The sequence below is a fragment of the Lutra lutra genome, chromosome 3 (assembly GCF_902655055.1).
Source record: "Lutra lutra chromosome 3, mLutLut1.2, whole genome shotgun sequence".
Classification (NCBI taxonomy): domain Eukaryota; kingdom Metazoa; phylum Chordata; class Mammalia; order Carnivora; family Mustelidae; genus Lutra; species Lutra lutra.
Genome location: NC_062280.1, coordinates 13,420,691 through 13,443,895, shown reverse-complemented (window position 1 = coordinate 13,443,895; position 23,205 = coordinate 13,420,691). Strand labels below are relative to the sequence as shown.

Sequence of the window (23,205 nt, the reverse complement as noted above, 5' to 3'; positions counted from 1 at the left end):
GTCAGAATGGCTAAAAGCAACACAAGAAACAACGTGTTGGGGAGGATGTGGAGAAAAAGAAACCCTCTTGCACTGGTGAGAATGCAAACTGGCGCAGCCACTCTGCTAACAGTATGCAGGTTTCTCAAAAAGTTAAAAATAGAACTACCTTAGGACCCAGCGATTGCACTACTAGGTATTTGCCCAAAGGATACAAAAATACTAATTCAGAGGCATACATGCACCCAATGTGCATAACAGCATTATCAACAATAATCAAATTATGGAAACAGCCCAAATGTCCATCAACTGATGGATGGATAAAGAAGATGTGGTATATATACACAATGGAATGTTACTTAGCCATAAAAAAAGAATGAAATCTTGACATTTGCAGTGATATGGATGGAGCTAGAGAGTATTATGCTAAGTAAAATAAGTCAGTCAGAGAAAGACAAATACCATATGACTTCACTCATATGTAGAATTAAAAAAAAAGCAATCAAGCAAATGGAAAAAAAGAGAGAGAGAGAGGCAAATCAAGAAACAGACTCTTAACTATAGAGAACAGATTGATGGTTACCAGAAGGGAGGTGGGTGGCAGGATAGCTTTAACAGGTGATGAGGATTAAGGAGTGTACTAGTCGTGATGAGCACTGGGTGGTATCTGGAGTTGCTGAATCACTGTATTATACACCTGAAACTAATATTACACTGTACGTTAGCTAACTTGAATTGAAATAAAAACTTATAAAAAGAAGAAAAAGAGTGACTGAATGGATAAAAAAGCAAGACCCATCTATATGTTTCTTACAAGAGACTCATTTCAGAACTAAAGACACATGCATATAGGAAGTGAAGACATGGGAAAATATCATGTAAATAGAAGTGAAAAGAAACCTGGTGTAGCAATACTTATATTAAACAAAACAGGACTTTAAAACAAAAAGTGGGGGCGCCTGGGTGGCTCAGTGGGTTAGGCCGCTGCCTTCGGCTCAGGTCATGATCCCAGGGTCCTGGGATCGAGCCCCACGTCGGGCTCTCTGCTCAGCGGGGAGCCTGCTTCCTCCTCTCTCTCTGCCTGCCTCTCTGCCTGCTTGTGATCTCTCTGTCAAATAAATAAATAAAATCTTAAAAAAAAAAAAGTGTAACAAGAGACAAAGGACACTACATAATAATAAAGGAAACAATTCAATATGAAGATATACAATTGTAAAAACTTATATACCCAACAGGGGAACACTCACATAAGGTAACTATTAACACAAAGGAAAAAATCAATAGTACTAAATAAAATAATAATAGTAGAGAACTTTAACCCCCCACTTCCTAAAATACAAGATCATTGAACCAGAAAGTCAACATGGAAAGAGTAACTTTGTTTTTATTTATTTTATTTTCTTTTTTAACTGTATTTTTTTAAGGGAGGGAGAAAGAAAGGGAGTAGAGAGCGGGGAGAAGCAGAGGGAAAGGGAGAGAGAGAATTTTAAGCAGACTCCACACCCAGCACAGAACCTGACTCAGGCTCTGAGATCATGGCCTGAGATCATGACGTAAGCTGAAATCTAGAGTTGGATGCTTAACTGGCTGAGCCACCCAGGTGCCCCAAGAATGACACTGAATGACACATAAGACCAGATGTTTCTAAGAGATACACTCAGAATATTCCATCCTAACAGGAGAATACACATTCTTTGCAAGTGCACACAGAATATTCTCCAGAATACATCACATGTTAGGCCACAAAAGATGCCTCAACAAATTCAAAAAGACTGAAATCGTATCACGCATCTTTCTGACCACAGTGCTATGAAACTAAAAATCAACCACAAGAGAAAAACTGAAAAGAACCAAACACATGGAGGTTAATTAACATGATACTAAGCAATGGATGAGTCAACAAAGAAATCAGAGGAAATGAAAATAAAATATACATAGAGACAAAAGAAAATGAAAATACAATGTTCCAAAATTTTGGGGATGCAGCAAAAACTGCTTAAGAGGAAAGAATACAGAAATATAGGCTGACCTCAAGCAGCAAGAAAAATCTCCAATAAACAACCTAACCGTACACCTAAAGGAGCTAGAAAAAGAAGAACACACAAAACCCAAAGCCAGTAGAAGGAAGGAAATAGTAAATATTAGAGGAGAAATAAAGTAAATAGAAACTAAAGAAACAACAGAACAAATCAATGAAAGCAGGGACTGGTTCTTTGAAAAGATCATAAAATTGATAAAGCTTTAGTCAGACTCAAAAGAAAAAGAGAAATACCAACCAAAACCACAGAAATACAATTATAAGAGGATATTATGAAAAATTATACACTAACAAACTGAACAACCTATAAGAAATGGATAAATTCCTCGAATCAAATAAATTACCAAAACTGAATCAGGAAGAAATAGAAAATTTGAACAGAACAATTACCAGCAATGAAACTGAATTAGTAAATCAAAAAAAACTCCCAACAAATAAAAGGCTGGGACCAAAAGGCTTCACAGGTGAATTCTATCAAACATTTAAAGAAGAGTTAATATTCTCTCAAAATACTCAAAAAAAAAAAAAAAAAAAGAGTAAGGAAGGCTTCCAAATTGATTCTATGAGGTCAGCATTACCTAGATACCAAAACCAGATAAAGACACCATAAAAAGAGACCTATAGGAACTACAAGCCAGGACCTCTTATGACCTTCAGATATAAATGCAAAAAATCAACAAAATATCAGCAAATGGAATCTAACAATACCTTAAAAAAATTATTCACTATGATCAAATGCAATTTATACCTGGGATGCAAGAGTTGTTCAGTATTCACAAATCAATCATGTCATACATTCCATCAATAAGAGCAAGGATAAAAACTATAAGATCTCTTCAACAGATGGAAAAAAGCATTTGACAAGCACAACATCCATTCATGATAAAAACCTCCAACAAAGTAAGTTTAGAGAAACATACCTCAGCATAATAAAAACCATATATTAAGAATCCATACCTAACATCATACTCAATGGTGACAAACGGGGAGCTTTTCCTGTTACGATCGGGAGTAAGATAAGGATGTCCACTTCCACCACTTTTATTCAACATTGTACTGGAAGTCCTAGCCACAGCAATCAGACAACAAAAAGAAATAAAGGTATCCAAATTGATAAGGAAAAAATAAACTTTCACTATTTGCAGATGACATACTACATACAGAAAACCCCACAGACCACCAAAAAACTACTAGAATAATGGAATTCAAAAAACTCACAGAATATAAATCAATATAGAGAAATCTGTTGCATTTCTATATACTAATAATAACATAGCAGAAACAGAAATTTTAAAAACACCACCATATACAATTGCACCAGAAAGAAACAAAACCCTAGAAATAAACTTAAAGAGGTGAAAGATCTGTACTGAGAACACTATAAAACACTGATGAGAAAAACTGAAGATTATACAAACAAATGGAAACACAGTCCATGTTCATGGACTGGGAGAACCAATATTGTTTTGTTTTGTTTTGTTTTGTTTTTTTAAAGATTTTATTTATTTATTTGACAGACAGAGATCACAAGCAGGCAGAGAGGCAGGCAGAGAGAGAGGAAGGGAAGCAGGCTCCCTGCTGAGCAGAGAGCCCGATGCGGGACTCGATCCCAGGACCCCGAGATCATGACCTGAGCCGAAGGCAGCGGCTTAACCCACTGAGCCACCCAGGCGCCCCGAACCAATATTGTTAAAATGTCCATATTACTAAAAGGAATCTAAAGATTTAATGCAAGTCCTATCAAAATTCTCACAGCATTTTTCATAGAAATAGAATGAATATCTTAAAATCTGTAAGGAAACACAAAAGACCTCAAATGGTCAAAGTAATCTTGAAAAAGAAAAACTAGAAGTATCACAATCTCAGATATCCAGATATACTATAAAGCTGTAGGAATCAAAACAGCATAGTACTAGTATAAAAATAGATATATAGGTCAATAAAACAGAATAGAGAGCCCAGAAATAAAGTCATAATTATATGGTCAGTGAATCTATGAGAAAAAAGGCAAGAATATGCAATGGGAAATCGTCTCTTTAACAAAAAGTGTTGGGATATTGGACAGCTACATGCAAAAGAATGAAACGGACCACTTTCTTATACCATACACAAAAACAAACTCAAAATGGATTAAGGACTTAAATGTGAGATCTGGAGCCAAAACAATCCTAGAATGGAGCACAGGTAGTAATTTCTCTGACATCAACCATAGCGACATTTTTCTAGATATGTTTCTGGAGGCAAGGAAAACAAAAACAAAAATAAACTACTGAGACTACATCCAAATAAAAAGCTTCTGCATGGCAAAGATAATAATCAACAAAATAATCAACAAATAAGTGACCTACTGAATGGGAAAATATATTTGAAAAGATGTATCTGTTAAGGGGCTAAGATCCAAAAATATAAAGAACTTATACAACTCAACACCCAAAAAAACCAAATAATCCAATTTAAAAATGGGCAGAAGACATGAACAGACATTTCTCCAAAGAAGACTTAAGATGGCCAACAGATACATGAAAAGATGCTCAACATCACTAATCATCAAGGAGCTGTAAGTCAAAACCACAATGAGGTATCACTCCTATCAGAATGTCAGAATGGCTAAAATAAAAAACACAAGAAATGACAAGTGTTGGCAAGGTTGTGGAGAGAAAGGAACCCTCTCACACTCGTGGTAGGAATGCAAATTGTACAGCCACTGTGGAAAATAGTATGGAGGTTCCTCAAAAAATTAACAAAGAATTACCATATGATCCAATAATTCTACTACTGGGTATTTACCCAAGAGTATGAAAACACTAATTTGAGAAGATGTATGCACCCCTATGTTTATTGCAGCATTATATACAATAGCCAAAACATGGAAGCAACCCAAGTGTCCATCGATAGATGAATGGATAAAGAAGATGTGATATAGGGGCACCTGGGTGGTTCAGTGGATTAAAGCCTGTGCCTCTGGGATCAAGAGTCCTGGGATCAAGCCCCACATCGGGCTTTCTGCTCAGCGGGGAGCCTGCTTCCCTTCCTTTTTCTCTCTACCTGCCTCTCTGCCTACTTGTGATCTCTATCTGTCAAAAAATAAAATCTTAAAAAAAAAAAGTGATATATATACATATATCACATATATATATAATCACAATGTTTATTGTAGCATTATATACAATAGCCAAAATATGGAAGCCACCCAAGTGTTCATCGATAGATGAATGGATAAAGAAGATGTGATATATATATATTATTCAGTCATAAGAAATAATGAAATCCTGCCATTTGCAACATTGATGGATCTAGAGGGAATGATGCTAAGTGAAATAATTCAGTCAGAGAAGGACAAATACCATATTATTTCACTCATATGTGGAATATAAGAAACAAAACAAATGAACAAAGAAGAGACAGACAAAAAACCAAACTTAAATATAAAGAACAAATTGGTGTTTACCAGAGGAGGAGGGTTGGGGACGGGTGAAATATGTAAAGGGGATAAAAAGCATACTTACCATGATGAACACTGAGTAATGTACAGAATTACTGAATCACTACAGTATACATGTGAAATATAACACTTTATTTTAAATATACTGGAATTTTAAAAAACTCATGGCACAGTCCTTATTCCTATCAAACCTTTTAGAAATTCTAAAAATTCAGAAGACCTATTTAATGGAAAATCTATCAAGGTAATCAATCAATCAAATTCTTAGAAGTTAAACTAACCAAGGAAGTTAAAGAGGTATATAATGAAAACTATGAAACATAGCTAACTGAAATTTAGGAAGACATAAATAAATGGAGGCACATTTCATGTTCACTGATTGGAAGACTTAATATTGTTAAAAGCTCAAGGAACCCTCAGTAATTCAAATAATTTTGAAAAAGAACAAAATTGGAGAACTCACTCTTCTTCATTTTGAAACCTATTACAAAGCAATGGTAATTAAAATGGCATGGCACTGAAATAAAGACAGAAACATAGACCAATGGAAGAGAATAAGGGCCCAGAAATAAACTGCCACATATATGGTCAAATGGCGTTTGACGAGGGTGTCAAGACCATTCAATAAAGCAAGGACAGTATATTCAGCAAATGGTGCTAGGAATAGTGTATATCCACGTGCAAAGGAATGAAGTTGGACTCTTAACAAACACCATATACAATACTTAAATCAAAATGGATCAAGGGCCTAAATTTAATATCTAAAACAATAAAACTCTTGGAAGAAAAAAATGGGACAAAGGCTTTATGACATTGGATTTGGAGATGATTTCTTGGATATGACAGCAAAGGTATAAGAAACAAAAGAAAAACAAAGCACACTTCATGTAAATTTTCACATTTTGTGCATCAAAAAATACTACCAACAAATTAAAAGGTAACACATAGAATGGGAGAAAACATTTGTAAATATCTGGTAAGGTGTTAATATCCAGAAAATATACAGAACTCCTAAAACTCAACAACAAAAAAGGCAAACAGCCCAATTAAGAAAAGGGCAAAGGACTTGAATAGACATTTTTCCACAGAAGACATAAAAGTGGCCAGTAAGCACATGAAAAGATGCTCAACATCACTAGTCATTAGGGAAATGTAAATCAAAATTACAATAGATATCACCTCATACACATTAGGTTGGCTACTATCAAAAAAACAGAAAATAAAGAGGTGCTGGCTAGGATGTAGAGAAACTGGAATTCTTGTGCAATATTGGTAGGAATACCAAATGGCATAGCCGATGTAGAAAACAGTACGGCGGTTTACCCTCAAATTAAAATATCATTACCATATGATGCATTAATTCCACTTCTGGATATACCCGAAGAAATGAAATCAGGTCCTAAAGAGATATTTGCACACCCATGTTCATAGCAGGATTATTCACAATAGCCACAAAGTGAAAGCAACCCAAGTGTCTATCAACAGATGACTAGATAAGCAAAATGTGCTATATACATATAATGGAACATTTTCAGCCTTAAATAATAAGGAAATTCTGCAAAATGCTACAACACAAATGGACCTTGAGGACATTAAATGAAATATAACTCAGTCACAAAAAGACAAATACAGTGATTCCACTTACATGAGGCAGAGTAGTTAAAAATCATAGAAAATAGAATGGTGGTTGACAGAGGCTAGTGAGGGATAGAGAACAGGGAGTCACTGTTTAGTGGATACACAGTTTCAATTTTACATGACGAAAAGAGTTACAGAGATAGATGGTGGTGACAGCTGCACAATACTATGAATGTATTCGATACCACTGAACTGTACACTTAAAAATGGCTAAGATGATGGGGCGCCTAGATGGCTCAGCAGGTTAAGCCTCTGCCTTTGACTCAGGTCATGGTCTCATGGTCCTGGGATGGAGACCCGCATCAGGCTCTCTGCTCAGCAGGGAGCCTGCTTACCCCTCTCTCTGCCTGCCTCTCTGCCTACCTGTGATCTCTCTCTCTCTCTCTGTCAAATTAAAAAAAAAAAATGGCTAGGATGGTAAGTTTTATGTTATGTGTATTTTAGCATGAGGCCAAACAAAACAAAACAGAAAAACACACACACACAAACAGGCAGCAGCACGTGTGGAAGTTTCCTGAAGTTTAAGACCTCTCTCTTGGCAACAGCAAGGAGACAACAGCAGACACTTTACCTCAATCTGAAGGGTAATACTTGAATGAAAATTAGTATTGGATAATATATCCTATTGCACAAAAGGGCAGAAAACTAAAAGACTTCAGAATATTAGTGAGTAAAAAAGTAAGATGAGAAAAATGAAGACAAGTAAATATAGGATCAAGATAAACTTATAAGCAGGAACAATTGGGATTACCTTGTTTTGTAGGAAACAAGGAATTTGCAAGGCAGGTTCCGTTTTGTAGTAAGAATTGCAGAATAAAGTAAGGATTAAGGAAGGGAGGACCCCAGAGAAATATTTATTCCCTAGCACATTTTTTAAAATATTACTTAATATATCAGGCATTACCCAGGGGAAACACAGAAGAAAAACACAGGATGCCTATTTTATGGGAATCATGTTATAGTCAGAGAGACATGTATATCAATCATTGTGAGATAATATAATACATACCATTTTCTGGGAATATCTAAGATTTGTAGGAGAATAATAAACAAAAAGTACAAGAGGAAAGGCTTCAGATATGCAATATTTGAGCCAACTCTTCATGAATGAAGAAAAATTTTGTTGGAGGCAGAAAAAAAGAGTATATTCTAAGACTCAGTAGCAAGAAATGAAACTCAAAAATTAGATTTATTCCACACCACTAGGAGTCCTTATATTATGCTAAGAAGTTTAGGCTTTCCCATAGGCTGCAGGAAACCAATGAGAGTTTTAAAGCTGGAAAGTGACACAAACAGGCCCGTACTGGTAACAGGGTTGAATTCTGATCTGAGTGTGAGAGGAGGTTTATCAAGGAAACCAGAGGCAATGTGTCCACCTCCAATTGTCCCAGGTAAGAAATGAGATTTGGGTAGCAGCAGTGTTGAGGTGAAGGAGGGTATGCACTCAACCGCATTTCAGAAACAGATACAAAAGACCAGGTGAATAATTAGATGTGGGGGGGTAGAGGCAAGTGTCAGGATAACTTCAAAGTTTCTAGTTAAGGTGACTTAGTAGATGGGTTTTCATTAGCCAAAGAAAGAAATATAAGGGGTCAGAGAAGTTTGACAGATTAAGGTTTTACTCAAACTACATAGAAATGCCTTTGAAAAGTCTAATTGGAGGCATTCTGTAGATACTTCCAGTGCCCAGGAAAGAGTGTGGGTTTATGGGTAAAAATCAGGATCACCAGTCCTGTTGGATGCCAGCGTCCTCTCATGACCTGAAGGAAAACCTGAGGTAGCTACGGGACAGTCTGACATCTGAGCAACTGAAGCCTAGGAACAGGTGCCGCTTAGGGGCAGCCTGTTTGGGCAGAAGGGGTCTACTGTAGATTTCTGGAGAATAACGGAATTGGAGGGAGAAACAGTAAAAGATACTGTAAAGAAAAAGAGATGGAAGAACCAGCAATTACATTCTGTACTATGATACTACAGAAAGCAAAGGAGAATATTAATTGTACTTAACCATTTTCTTACCAGGTGTTGATGGATACTGGTTTCAGACTGTTTTTCAGGTCTGAGTGATTCAACTTGTGTTCGTGAAGTGCAGAAACAATCCTGGAAATTAAGAAATGCATTTAATAAGTGAAAAATAAATCACAAAATAAGTAGGGGTGATATGTGGATACAAAGGTCTGGTGACTGGGGTGAGGTACAGAGAGAAAAGGCAGCATGCAGGAACCTGGAATTGCCAGGATTCACAGCATGGAGGTAGTACGTAAGGGAGAGAAGGGAGAAGCAGTTAGGTATGAAGAAGACAAATTTCCTATCTGGTATAATTTACTTGGTGCTGTCTATGATCCTTATCCTATCCTCTGGAAGTCATAATATCAATTCACTTTCACTGCTGGTGTTAATTTTTAACACTTTAATCATCTTTGCAGTTTTGTTTTGAATATTTAGCTAAAGATTACTCTGCTGTACTCATTATAATCAATTTTAATCTTCAGATTCTGTTTCTTAAATGTCGGAACCATGTTTAACCATGTTAAAACTACACAATGAGTGTATCTGGAACCAATTTTGTTTCTGAAGGTGATAAACATCTTACTTCAACTGGAAAGCAAATTAAAAGTAGGTGACTTGGGGCACCTGGGTGGTTCAGTCAATTAAGTATTTGCCCTTGGCTCAGGTCATGATCACAGGGTCCTGGAATCCAGCCTCATGTCTCCTGTTCAATGGGGAGTCTGCTTCTCCCTCCCCTTCTGCCCTTGCTCTCTCTCTCATTACCTCTCTCTAATAAATAAAATCTTAAAAAAAAAAAAAAGAGTAGGAGACTTAGTTCCATTATTGAAGTTTACATTTTCCTGCATTTTAACCTATGGTCCTATTAATCACATATTGCCAATAATGAAATGTAACACCTCCATGTGATTTATCATGTGGGGTAAAGCTGACCTTATTCTACTTAGGAAGAAAAGGTGTATCTAAAGTATAAACAAATTGTATGAAAGAGACTTTTGTAATAAATTTTTTGAAGCATCTCATGAACTATTTATTTGTATAAAAACAGTAAAAACACTAATATCAAATGAGTCTTCAAGATAAGCTCACCCATATCTACCTAACACTGTAGTCACTTAAAAGTAATCACACTTCATTTAAAACAATGCCAGAATTTCTCACTAATCTGTCATTTTTCAGCCTAAATTACTGATTATTTTAAGATGAATTCCTGCAGTTTGTATACCTTACCAATCTTATCACAATAATTTGATCTAAATCTCCACTGTCTTATGTAAAACTTGCCCTTGAAGAAGAGAAGCTAACAATGTCATGATAGCTATCGAATCATTTCCCTTGCAAAATTTTTATAGGTTTGTTTAGAGTGAAAAAAACAGTGGAAAGTTTTTGAAGATACTTATTACTGCTGCTCATAGTGGTTGAAAACCACCAGTTAGGTCACTTACATACTGTATTGGATATTTACCTATATTTTGTAACATTTACTCTGAATCATTCTATACAATGGTACTGCACAGAAAAGAGTTAACATGGCAGACCTAAAACTGCTATGCTTAGAAAAGGCTTGCCTCCCAAGCTGACCCTTGGCTGATAACTGGGAACTAGGATTTGGGGAGGGTTCCCACCCTTCCCTGATAAGAATAAATCATGTTCCTAAACATCGTAAACAATGTGGTCTCTGCTGAACTACTGCTTTTTTTCCTGAAAGTCTGAAATTTTGTTACCTGTTAACAGAAGGTGCCTACATGACTAATCCCCAATAAAAAAAAACTGAGAATGAGTCTCCAATGAGCTTCCTTGGTAGGCAACATTTACACATGTTGCCATTCCCTGGGAGAATTAAGCACATCCTATGTGATTCCACTGGGAAAGGATTCTTAAAAGTTTGAGCCCAGTTTCCTCTGAACTTTACTCCAAGTACCCTTTTTCCTTACTGATTTTGCTCTGTGTTCTTCGGCAATGATAAATCTTAGTTATGACTACATGACTAAGTTTTGCAACTCCTAGCAAATCATCAAACCAACCTGGAGGTGGTCTTGGTGGGACCTCTAATACAGTTATCAAAATATGTTCAAACATAAAAAAGTCTTTCTAAAGAATGTCCATCACTTTTTTTTTTGATGTAAGAGAAGTTAATTTTTTTTTTAAAGATTTTATTTATTTATTTGACAGACAGAGATCACAAGTAGGCAGAAAGGCAGGCAGAGAGAGAGAGAGAGGAGGAAGCAGGCTCCCTGCTAAGCAGAGAGCCCGATGCAGGGCTTGATCCCAGGACCCTGGGATCATGACCTGAGCTGAAGGTAGAGGCTTTAACCCACTGAGCCACTCAGGCACCCGTAAGAGAAGTTAATTTAAGACATATTAGGCATATTTTTAGAGACGCCAGTGTGGCACAGTCATTGAGCATCTGATTCAGGTTTCAACTCAGGTTGTGGTCTCAGCGTCTGTGGGATTGAGCCCAGTGATGGATCACGCTCAGCTCACAGTCTGCTTAGGACTCTCTCCCTCTGCCCCTCCTCCCTGTGCACGCACTTCCCTCTCTCAAATAAATAAATAAATCTTAAAAAAAAAAAAAAAGACATATTGGGCATATTTTTTAAAAACTTATATTAACCCTAACTTACTCTCAAAATAAGAGAAGTGATCCATGTTTTTTGGTTTATAGAAATATAGAAAACATTTTATAAAATAATATGATAGACCTCCATTTCATTATCTTTATATAGAATTTTCACAGTTCAAGAAAGTGATCACTAATGTGAAGACAGCTAAAACCAGCCAATGTTATAAAGCAAAATGTTTTTGCTGACCTCTCCTAAAAAATGTTAGTATGTTCATTAGCTGCTCAAGTTATAAAAATCATAAAACACTCATAGCTTATACTTCAAAACATTTTTATATCCACATTGAATCATAAATCTTTCCACATTGAATCAATTAGATGCTAGTGAATAATAGCTTATGAAAAATACACACATTAAGGTCTTTTAGGCAGCACAAATTATTTCAAACCATCCAGAAGATGCCCTAAAATATTTTTATTGTAATTTTTTAATCCATTATCATAACAGCCAAATAAAAAACAGTTATACCTAAAAAAGAATCTAAAGGAAAATATTTTACTTATGCTGCTCCTTTGAAAACACCATTTCTTAACTCTCCAACAGAGGGTAAAACTTGAATGGGGAGGAATCCTTCATAAGTATAAACATCAACTTTATCTCAGTTGTACAGATATCTCATTTAGGAAAATATTCAAAGAATTCTAACTATTTCATCATTACAGGAAGAATATAATTAAAATTATTAACAAACTGAATAAATTTAAATCACCCATTATTAAATACTATTGTTTTTCACAAAATCCATAATTATAGAATAAAAGAATAAATAAGATATTCTTTTTCAAAATTCAGAAGCCCTGGGAATCCACACAGCCCTCTAAATCTCAGGATCTTCATCTATCAAATGCCCTTTTACATCTCATCCAATTTACAAACTGATATAAAATTGTTAATCTTAAGTAATCCTTTAGAAGAGGGGTCTACAAATTATGTGGTCCACAAGTCAGTCTGAGACACTACCTGTTGTAGTGAATAAGGTTTTACTTGAACACTAACTTATTCACTTTTATTTATGTATTGCTTATGCTTTCACACAACAGAAGAGTAATTTGTTACAGGGACCATATGGCACACAAATACTATCTGACTTTTACAGAAAATGTTTGTTCATCTCTGCGTTAGAAAATGAGGTGGGCTGGGACGCCTGGGTGGCTCAGTTGGTTGGACGACTGCCTTCGGCTCAGGTCACGATCCCGGAGTCCTGGGATCGAGTCCCGCATCGGGCTCCCAGCTCCATGGGGAGTCTGCTTCTCCCTCTGACCTTCTCCTCGCTCATGCTCTCTCTCACTGTCTCTCTCTCAAATAAATAAATAAAATCTTAAAAAAAAAAAAAAGAAAATGAGGTGGGTATTTCATAACAACTTTCTAGACAGATAAAGCTCCCCACCATTTTTTTAAGGTTTTATTTTTTATATAATGTCTACACCCAACATGGTGCTTGAACTTATAACCCTGAGATCAAGAGTCACATGCTGTACTGACTGAGTCAGCCAGGAGCCCTAAAGCTTCCCCCTTTTTTTTTTTTTAAAGAATTTATCTATTTTTAAAAAATTTTTTAAAGATTTTATTATTTATTTGCCAGACAGAGATCACAAGTAGGCAGAGAGGCAGGCAGAGAGAGAAGAGGAAGCAGGCTCCCCACGGAGCAGAGAGCCCGACTCGGAGCTCGATCCCAGGACCCTGGGATCATGACCAGATCCGAAAGCAGAGGCTTCAACCCACTGAGCCACCCAGGCGCCCTGTAAAGCTCCCTTTTTAAGTAGAAAAGCATTACTTTAAAAATAAAGTAAATGCATTCTGTATTTTTCATATACCAAACAAATCATACAATAAATTCAACAAACACATTCTGTATTTCCTCACTTTGTAGTTCTGCCTCTCAGACTTGGCAAATGATGGAGCAGATTGGCAGATACGAGTTTGAATCTGGCAATTCTTTGCCATCTTGGGCCAAACTCAAAATAAGGATTAAACCACCTGCCCTGCCATCACTTACAATTTTGAAGACTGAAAGAGATATAAAATATGAAAGTATTTATAAACTGAAAATCATCATACAAATACACCCATCACTTTTTAGAAGATGGCTACATTAAGAAAGTCAGATATTGTATTATGGTCTATACAAGACATGACAGAAGACCTGAAACCACTTAATCTAAATAATATTTTCTGTAGGTTGAATATTTTTTACCATATGATTCTTGGTTCTCCATCTAGATACCATGGATCTAATATAAACAAAAAACAAAATGGAATCTATACATCATATTATACACTGATCCAAATTTTTTTGTCTTGTAAGAGGTTTATTTTTAATATTATTTTGCTTGCCTTTGGTCTAATGGAAATTTGTGAAAGGGATTTTTCAAAGATTTAAGTATAAGGCATAGCCCACTAGATGGGAGAGACATATATAAGTACAGTAAATGTATGAAAATGAGTGGGTATGGGACAAAGAAAAAGAATAATGAATATATCAGAAAAGTAAAGGAGAAGCTCTTTTTTAAAGCAACAAAAACTCAGTGAGAATTTAACTCATTTCTTAAGACCAGAAGCCATTCAGGTCAAAATAACATCTCAGCATAACAATATCCCATCAGAACACACCTTCAATTATGGCTCTGCACTAACATCTAACTACTCTGATGGCACAAAATTAGATCTATGCTCTTTTTTGTTTTTTACAGATTTATTTACTTATGTTATTTCATTTTATAGATTTTATTTATTTATTTGAGAAAGAGAGAGAGAGAGAGAGTGTGCGCGAGCACACAGAGGGAGAATGAAAGGGAGACGTAGACTCCCCACTAACAGAAGAGCCCAATGCGGGGCTCGATCCCAGGACCCTGAGATTATAACCTGACCTGAAGGCAGACCCTTAACTGACTGAGCCACCCAGTTGCCCCTTATTTATTTGACAGAGACAGAGAGAGAGTCTACAGAGGGGAGAGGGAGCCGGAGAGAGAATCCCAAGCTGACTCCTCACAGAGCATGGAACATGACATGGGGCTTGATCTGACAAGCCTGAGATTATGACCTGAACGGAAACCAAGAGTCAGAGACTTAACCGACTGTGCCACCCAAGTGCCCTGAAACTAAATCTATGTTAACACAAACTTACCAAGAGAGACATTGAATCGTTTTAGTTCACAGAAAGTGTCAAAAATCCATCTACTCCAAAAAAGATTTTTGCTTTATCTTCAAGATGAAGAAATATCCTATTATAAAAAACAAAAGTAAAATCATTCGATTTAATAAAAGTTCCTGGAAGAACTAGTTATCAACCCTTATGATATTTAGGCAGCTATTCTTTGATGCAAGGACTAGAGACATTTCTGAAAAGTGTCTATACAGAGCATTTCTGTTTACCGAACACTATTTGGGAACTGACATCACAACAGAAAGGCAGATTCTGAGTTATTTCCCAAGACCAGTATACCTGCATCTCTCTTTATCTTTTCTGTACTTTTTAAAAGAAACTTAAGCAAATGTGAAAGCAATACAGAAAATCAGTGTTGGACCCACCTATAAATATACTCCAATAATTTCCAATTATTCTAGTTATAAGTAAATGTTCTAAAGATTCCTAATTGGATTAATTGCCTATTAAATCATTTGGGGTCCATGACTAGAAAATTTGGGAAAGAACCTGGATTAGTAACACACTAGGAATAACATTTTCTTGTTACCATATATTTTTTTTAATTTTTAAGATTTTATTTATTTATTTGAGACAGAGTGAGCATTTAAGAGTAAGGGAAAGGGCAGAGGGAGACGGAGAAGCAAACACTCCACCCCATCGCTAGCAGGGAGCCAGACTGGGGCTCAATGCCAGGACACCCGGATCATGACCTGAGCTGAAGGCAGGTGCTTAACCCACTGAGCCACCCAGGTGCCCCTCGTTGTCATGTGTGTTTTAAAAAGAGACATTTCTTTTCAGTTTTCACATAAAAATAATATTTTAGGCTGAATATTTTTTACCTCATGATTCTTAGTTCTCAATTCTATTCTCCCTAGAATTTGACAAGTATGAGATATAAAGATTATACAAATAATTCCTGTCCACTTTCACTAGTAGAGCATTAATCTCAATAGTTTATGAAGACGCTGCAACAGATTCATAAGTTTAAAATAGCAACTTCTCCCCCCTCTCTGCCTGCTTCTCTGCCTACTTGTAATCTCTGTCAAATAAATAAATTAAAAAATTAAAAAAATTAAAAAAATAAATAAAATAGCAACTTCTTCAGATTCAAGGAACTACAAAGGCACCACCAAAACGTTCCAGATTTTTCCTAACAGAAAGGGCAGCAATGTTCTAAACTTTCTAGTGCTGGGTGTTTTGTTATACCTAACCAATATCATCTCTTTCTTATTAATTGTGGTTTATTATTTTATTTTAATGAAACCCCCAAGTTTAATCAAGGTAAATATCTAAGCAAAATGAAAAAGAAAAGGAAGACTTTGTAAGTAATAGATATTATAGAGCAGTATCCAATTTTACTGCTAAGGAAAGATACGAATTTATTCAGGATATTCACTATAAACCCAAAGTAGAGAACAGGAGGAAGGAAAACCTGAAAGGTTATGATTATTTTGTCACCTGCCATTCATTATCATCAATTTAAGGCAGTGCAGTGGCATTTGCTGTATTACAAAAGGGGGAAAGCAATACCCACCCTGCTCACCTTCCAGGGTGGTTGAGATCAAATGAGATACTTCATCTGAAAGGGCTTGTAACCACCAAACACTGTACCAATATCAGAGCTTGAGTGGATGCTCTGAAAGGTACATTCAGCTGGAAAAGGTAAAGTTCATTTGGAAAGCAAGTTGGCAATGTTTCAATAACCATGAAAATACTCATACCTTTTGATGGAGTAAAATTCTCACCTCCCCTAACCAACTCTAAGGAAATGTCCAAATAAATGAAGAAACCATACACATGTAGAAAGTCATTACACTGTTAATCTGAAGCAGCCGAGTATTCATTCCAACACATGTTTAATAATGAATGACTACGATGGTCGGCACTGGGGACACTCACTGGTGATCAGGGTAGACAAGGCCCTAACTACACGCAGTTTACATTCCCACAAACAGATGGATTAGGGAGGTCATGATTAACACAATTTTCTGGTTTCTTTCTTTTTCCACTTCATATCAGTAAGTTCTTAAATACCAATAAAAAAAACTTTAAATTCCATTACATTATCTGTATTTCTGAAAAACTCAGAAGGAACTGACACCACTTATGAGACTTGTTAGTACTAAAGAAGTCCCACTGGGGTGATTTAATCCCACAGGTTTCTGCTTTAGATATGCCAGATGGTTAAGAGATAATTTTACAAGACATTTTGAGGTCAAGGGAGCAGCTGTACCTTGGGTTGAAGGGATAGATTCACTGTCATAATTTTTGCCTGCTTGCTCTATCACTAGACACGAAGATACAATCTTTTTAAAGAAATCATACATGAGACCTATATTTTTAAATAGATTACATCAGTGTGGTCCCTTGCATTTGTGTCTAACAAGCTAATTAGGGTAAAGGTTTGTAAATAATTTAAATTTGCTCCATTATAGAATGGTTCGTCCAAAGGCCTCAATAGCAAAGGTTAACAACGTCTGTGAAAATCATAGGGCGCCTTTATTTACAGTATAGAATGGTTCGTCTAAAGGCTTTAATATCAAAGGTTAACAATGTCTGTGAAAATCATAGGGCGGCATTTATTTACAGAACTCGGATTTTGAATTAATTCAGGCATCCAACAGAGGCCATTGTTACAGGGAATGCAAAAAAATAAATAAATAAATAAAAAACAAAAAACAAAAAACCGATTTAACTCTGCTGAGCCTTAAAATTACTGTAATTTTCAAAGGAATCTTGAGAAGCCATAAAGTCTTAAAAATTATAGCGACGCACAACTCCGTAAGATTTTCCAAACTTAGTATCGTGACTCATGCTTTCAAAACACATTTACTGAGTGCCTACTGTGCGCCAGGCGGACTCTGTGCTGGGCAGACGCTGTGTCACAAAATCCTGACCAAGTTTTGAGGAAAAGGGTATTTGACACAACAAACCCCCGAGGAAAAAACACAACGCTGCATTTAAATACTGAGAACAAAACGAAGCTGGACCATTTAATTTTGTAAGAGGTTCCTTCCGAGTCCTGCTTTGCGAGATCGCGACAGCGAACTCGCCGAAGGTGGGACACGGAACCGCGGCCGGGGGGTGTCTTCTGTTCGGAAACTCCTCCAGGATCGGGAGCGCTGCCAAAGGTGAGAGGTGGGGGCAGAGAGGACTTCGCGGAGCCCGCGCCGCGCGCACCTGGCAAGCACCGCCTACCCCGAACGCAGGTGCCTCCGCCACCGGGCGGCCCGGGCTCAGGGGCCGCTCGCCTCGTCGCGCCACGCGGGACTCCAGCCACCGCTCCGCCGGCTACCCGGGCTTGAGTCCGAGGCTGAGCGTCGAGTTCTAGCTCAGGCTTCCCGAGGCGGGCGCGGACCAAGCCGCGCTCCCTCACGTCCCCGACCCGGCCCTACACCTCCCCCCGACCCAAAACGGCCTCCCCTCATTACCCTGGCGGCGACCACGACCAGCAACTCTCCTCAGGCGGCCAACGGTGCGGGGCCTATGCGCCCCGGGAGCCCAGCCCGCCGAGGGGTACCGCGAGCGCGCAAGACCCGCTCCCAGCGCGGGCCGCGGGGCGCAGCGAGGCGGCGCGACCCGGACTGGGACTGCCGGCCTGGAACTCTGCCCCAGCCCCAGGCAGTCCGCCCGGACTGGACTCGCCCCAGGCTTGCGGCCCCGCCTCCCGCCCGGGGGCCAGGCGGCTAGAGGGCGGGGCCTTCTAGCTTGAGGGCGGGACAAACGCGCAGCAACTCGGAAGGGTGAGGGGGCGGACGGACGGGAAACCACAATTCCCGGCAGGTCGCGCGCTGGCGCCGTGGAGACTGCTGGGAGAGTGGGTCTCCTTCGTTCTTCTCCAATGTGCGGGGCTGCTAGGGAGCCGGCCTTGCTGCAAAATCGAAGTCGCCCAATGATGATGTTGTGAAGTCGCCTGGCCGTCCCTGCCACGCCCGGGCGGTTACTGCAAGCCGCGGCCGCTTCGGCTGCATCTCTCAGGCTACCACCGCTTTAGATCCTATTCCCTGAGGGAGAGCGGGCGGAGGACGGAGGACGTCGGGCCCTTCCCGTGAGTAACATTCCCGGGCGTGACTCGAACTTGCCCTTGCCAACTTCTCCTGAAAGCCGAGGAGCCTTCCCGCCCCGAGCTCCTCCCGGTCCTCGGAGGTCACGCGCGGACATCAGAGCCGGAGGCTGGGTATGGCAGGCCCGGGTCTTCGCCGGCTCGCCGCCCCGCGGTGGGAAGCGGTTTGTATCCCAAATGTGGGTGGGAAGTGATGGGCGCTGGGCTCTGGTCTCCGGGTTCATCTCAGTTGCATCTTTGAGGATTGGCAGTATCTCATTCTTTGCCGGCGAGCATCCACCTGGAACCCCATCCCTGAGCGATGAGCGTCTTTAGTGTCTGGGCATTAAACCTTAAACCTCGGTCACCATCTGTGATGTGAGCGAAAGGAGAGGATATTGCGAAGAGCTCTTTCTATGCTGAGTTGGGCTTTTCTTGCGATTGACTTTGAGCCAGATACAGAAACGGTTAACTTTAGTTTCAAGCGTAAATAATAGATGTTGGCAGATGTCCTCGTTAGTATCAGCGTAAAGATAATCTCCTAAACACTTACAAGTGTTCTGGGTCATAATAATAATGGTGAACTCAGTTCATTGCCCACGAATCTTATATTTAAAACCTGAAATTTCTGAGCCAGGAAAAAAAAAGAAAAGAAAGAAAAGAAGAAACCCCAAAGCAGTAACTTTTCAGTGGAAATTCATCAAGCTAGAATAGACCGTGGAAATAAAAAGACATGTACTCTTCCAGTTTTTTTAAAAGGAAAATTTGTTTTGACCTTCAAATCTTTGCTGTAGAATTGGAAGTCTGAGTTACAGTGATCTCCAAATAGCATGTTAATAGCGTTGACATGACACTTCAGAACAAACTGTGAAGGACATTTGGTGGTGGGAAAGGGCAGGGATGAAGACACTTTATCATCTCAGCAGTTTTTCTAGCTTTCTATTTTTAAAATTAATGTTCACCAAGTCTCAGACATTCAGCAATCACATGTATGAAAGATAGTGTCTTGTTATTTTACAGATTTATATTCATATGTTGAAGGAGTCATAAGAAAGAACAAACATTTGAGTACATTTGACCCTTGAACAACAGGGGGGTCGGGGCACATACAGTTGAAAATGCAAGCTAGAAAAAAGAAAATGTTAAGAAAATTATAAGGAAAAGAAAATAACATTTACTGTACTGTATCGAAAAAAAATCTGTGTATAAGTGGACCCTTACAGTTCAAACCCATGTTCAAGACAGCTGTACTGTTAATCAGCCAGGCACACTGGTCATGAGCTCGATATATGTTCACTCGATTAATCACCATAATAACCCTGTTGTGCTAATCTGATGCTCAGAGGTTTTGCTGAAGTTATAAGGGGAGATTCAAACCTAGATCTGTCTTGCGTCAAAGTTACAGGTCAGGTAAGTTGTACCTATGTCAGAAATTACTCACCTTAAAGTTTGGATGATTGAAAACTATTTTCCAGCATTTTTTCCTAATAGTGGTTCCTTATACACCTTGACTATCTGGAGGTTCTGAACCCCTGCTTTAGTACTTTTGAACAAAGTGTTCTCTCTGCTTGCCATTCCTGTACCCAACAGAGCTGCTCATTATGACCCCAAAAGGCCATTCCAAATCCACCTCAGTTTACTTAAGGTCCTTTCTAATTCAAAGATTTAGTGATTCTGCAATTGAAAATATGAGCCAAAGATATGATTCTCCACTGGAAACTGGAAATCATGGTTAACATCAGTAGTCACGAAGAGTAGAAAAACTAGTTCCTTAAAAATTTTACATCAGTACTCAAAATATGTTAAACACCAATGTAAGGAATGAGACAGATAGTAGTATATAATTTCATGATTATTTTGAGCTCTTTATATTATTTATAACAGTTTTTGAACCTCTTAGTTACCATCTTACTTAGTTGTTAAGAAATCTGAGGCATTAAGGTAATGCATTTAAAATGACTTAGTAAATGAAGGGACTAAATTATTCATGGCTTCCAGTCATATTTGCTCAGACCTGCAGTGTTCATGTTTTTATAGGAAACATTTACATAATACTTACTACATTTAGATACTTGTCTTAACATTTTATCTATATTACCCTCACAATAGCACTATGAGGTATTTTTGTAGATAGGCAGCTGAAGTGGAGGGTAAATTTACATGTCCAGGGTAATTCATCTACAAAGTGGTGGAACTGGGTGTCAAACCTAGGTGCACTTGGAATTTTTAACATTTACTGAGCATCTGCTGTGAACCAGCCCCACTTCTGGGTGTTTTTATTATAATTAGATCATTTATCAGTACAACTACCTTAAATAGAATGTAAGTTCAGCATTCAGTGACTGCTCAAAGCTACAAGTGAATGTTTGAACCGAGGTTTGAACCTACTCTTGCCTTTCTTCAAAGCCCTTCTTCTTTCTCCTACTTTCCCTTAATAACCAGATCTTTATTAAATATCTTTGATGGGCCAGATACTGTGCTAAGTGCTAGGGATTTAGCCCCTGCTCTTAAGAAATACAGTCTGAAGAGGGAGAGACACAGTTATTAATAGTGTATTAATAGGATAGCAGTATCCAGAATGCAGCCTACAGAGGTAGAAACAGAGAAAGGGCAGTGAACTCTGTCTGTAGGGTGGGAAGGCGTAGTCCAGTCTTAGAAAAACAAATGGGAATTAGCCTGGGCAAAGAAAAGGAGAAGGGGCTGTTTGGGATAGAATTGTGCCCACCAAAATTTTATGTTAAAGTCCTAACCCCTATAACTTCAGAGTATGATTGTATTTGGAGATGGGGCCTTTGAGGAGGTGATTGACTTAAATGGGGCATTTAGGGTAGGTCATAATTCATTCTGACTGGTGTCTTTATAAAAACAACTGTAGAAACAAAAAGAGACACCAAGGATGTGTGCACGGAGGAAAAAATTATGTGAGAGCACATTGAGAAGGTGGGCACCTACAAGCCTCAGGAGAAACCAAGCCTGCCAACACTTTGATATTCAACTTCTAGCCTCCATGACTGTGAGGAAATACATTTCTTTCACTTAAGCTACTCGGTCTGTGGTATTTTGTTATGGCAGTCCTTGCAGACTAATTCAGGAATGTTCTAGCAAAAACGAATGACATACAAAAAGCCTTTGAGGTGTGCCAGGTGATTAGGTTTCACTGTAAGAAGTGTCGAGAGATGAAGCTGGAGATTCGGCTGGGCCCTTTTAGGACAGTTTTGTATGAAACACTAAGGAGCTGAACTTTACCTTAAGAGGATGGAATGGAGAGGGTTTCTAGCAGAGGAAAAATATTGAATATTCATTTTAGAAAGACTACTCTGACCTTTGTGTAGGACAGATTAAAGGGAGTAAGACTGGAAGCAAGAAGATCAATTAGGTGGAAGCTGAACTAAATATTTTCTCAGAATATTGAAATGTCAAGCTAAGACAGAACTAAGTTAACATAAGGGAGATTTTAAAGGGCACAGCTAATCCTTAGGGTGAACATGGAGAATTTAGGAGGAATTTCTGTGTACCTCTTAGTACCTAGAAACTGGCTTTACTTTTTACATTTTGCTTTCCGTAAGTAAATAAAGATTCAGCAGTCATAGAATAGTCATAGAATAGTCAGTATTTTCCCATTAACAGACACTTTCATGGTGCTTACAGTGTTCTAAGCCAAATCTTTTGGCAACCTTATGAAATTTCTGCTATTTCCATTTTATACATAAAGATAACAAAGCCCAGAGAGGTTAAGTAACTCACCCGTGGTCGCACAGTTAATGACAGTGTTACATTCAATCTTAAGCAGTCTGTCTTGAGAGTCTGTGCTCCTAGCCATTGTACCACATGTTGCCATATATTATTTATCAAGATTTTCAACTACCTATGAGAGGAGGAGGGAGTGATACAAAAATAAATTGGGTATGTATGCTGTAGGGAGTATATAGTTTATCAGAGGAGATAAGGAATAATTACATGGTTAAAAAATATTTTAGAAAAAAGTGGAGAGTATTGGGAACTAATCTTACTTCTGGGGCTTCTGGAAAATCTGGCATTGGAGAAAAGTGGCATTTGAACTAGGGTGTGAAGAATGGCTATACCGACTGAGGTAGCCAGGTGCCCCTCAGGTGTTAGAAACTTGTTTATTGTGGGGTTAAGTTCAGACTTCTTTTTTTTTTTTTAAAGATTTTATTTATTTATTTGACAGAGAGAGATCACAAGTAGACGGAGAGGCAAGCAGAGAGAGAGAGAGAGAGGGAAGCAGGCTCCCTGCCGAGCAGAGAGCCCGATGCGGGTCTCGATCCCAAGACC

General features: G+C 38.3%; 2 protein-coding genes across 9 annotated transcripts in view; one reads left to right on the top strand and one right to left on the bottom strand.

Annotated features, from left to right (window-relative positions):
* STRADB (STE20 related adaptor beta) overlaps nucleotides 1-18,542 on the bottom strand; it is a 35,594-nt gene extending 17,052 nt beyond the window's left edge. For 2 of the 4 annotated variants that reach the window (XM_047720754.1, XM_047720758.1), the window contains exons 1-3: nucleotides 18,302-18,542; nucleotides 14,850-14,946; nucleotides 9,114-9,194 (exon numbers count right to left, since the gene is read on the bottom strand). In XM_047720754.1, the coding sequence (XP_047576710.1) occupies nucleotides 9,114-9,194; nucleotides 14,850-14,861 (93 nt within the window). In that variant the 5' untranslated portion in view covers nucleotides 14,862-14,946; nucleotides 18,302-18,542. Of the gene's footprint in view, nucleotides 1-9,113; nucleotides 9,195-14,849; nucleotides 14,947-16,404; nucleotides 16,524-18,301 lie in introns of all 4 variants that reach the window. The other 2 variants (XM_047720755.1, XM_047720757.1) reach the window with 2 other exon arrangements.
* A 158-nt stretch (nucleotides 18,543-18,700) lies between these two features.
* TRAK2 (trafficking kinesin protein 2) overlaps nucleotides 18,701-23,205 on the top strand; it is a 63,108-nt gene continuing 58,603 nt past the window's right edge. For 3 of the 5 annotated variants that reach the window (XM_047720752.1, XM_047720749.1, XM_047720750.1), the window contains exon 1: nucleotides 18,704-18,918. The gene's annotated coding sequence lies outside the window, so the exon portion shown is untranslated. Of the gene's footprint in view, nucleotides 18,919-18,980; nucleotides 19,098-23,205 lie in introns of those variants that run through there. The other 2 variants (XM_047720753.1, XM_047720751.1) reach the window with 2 other exon arrangements.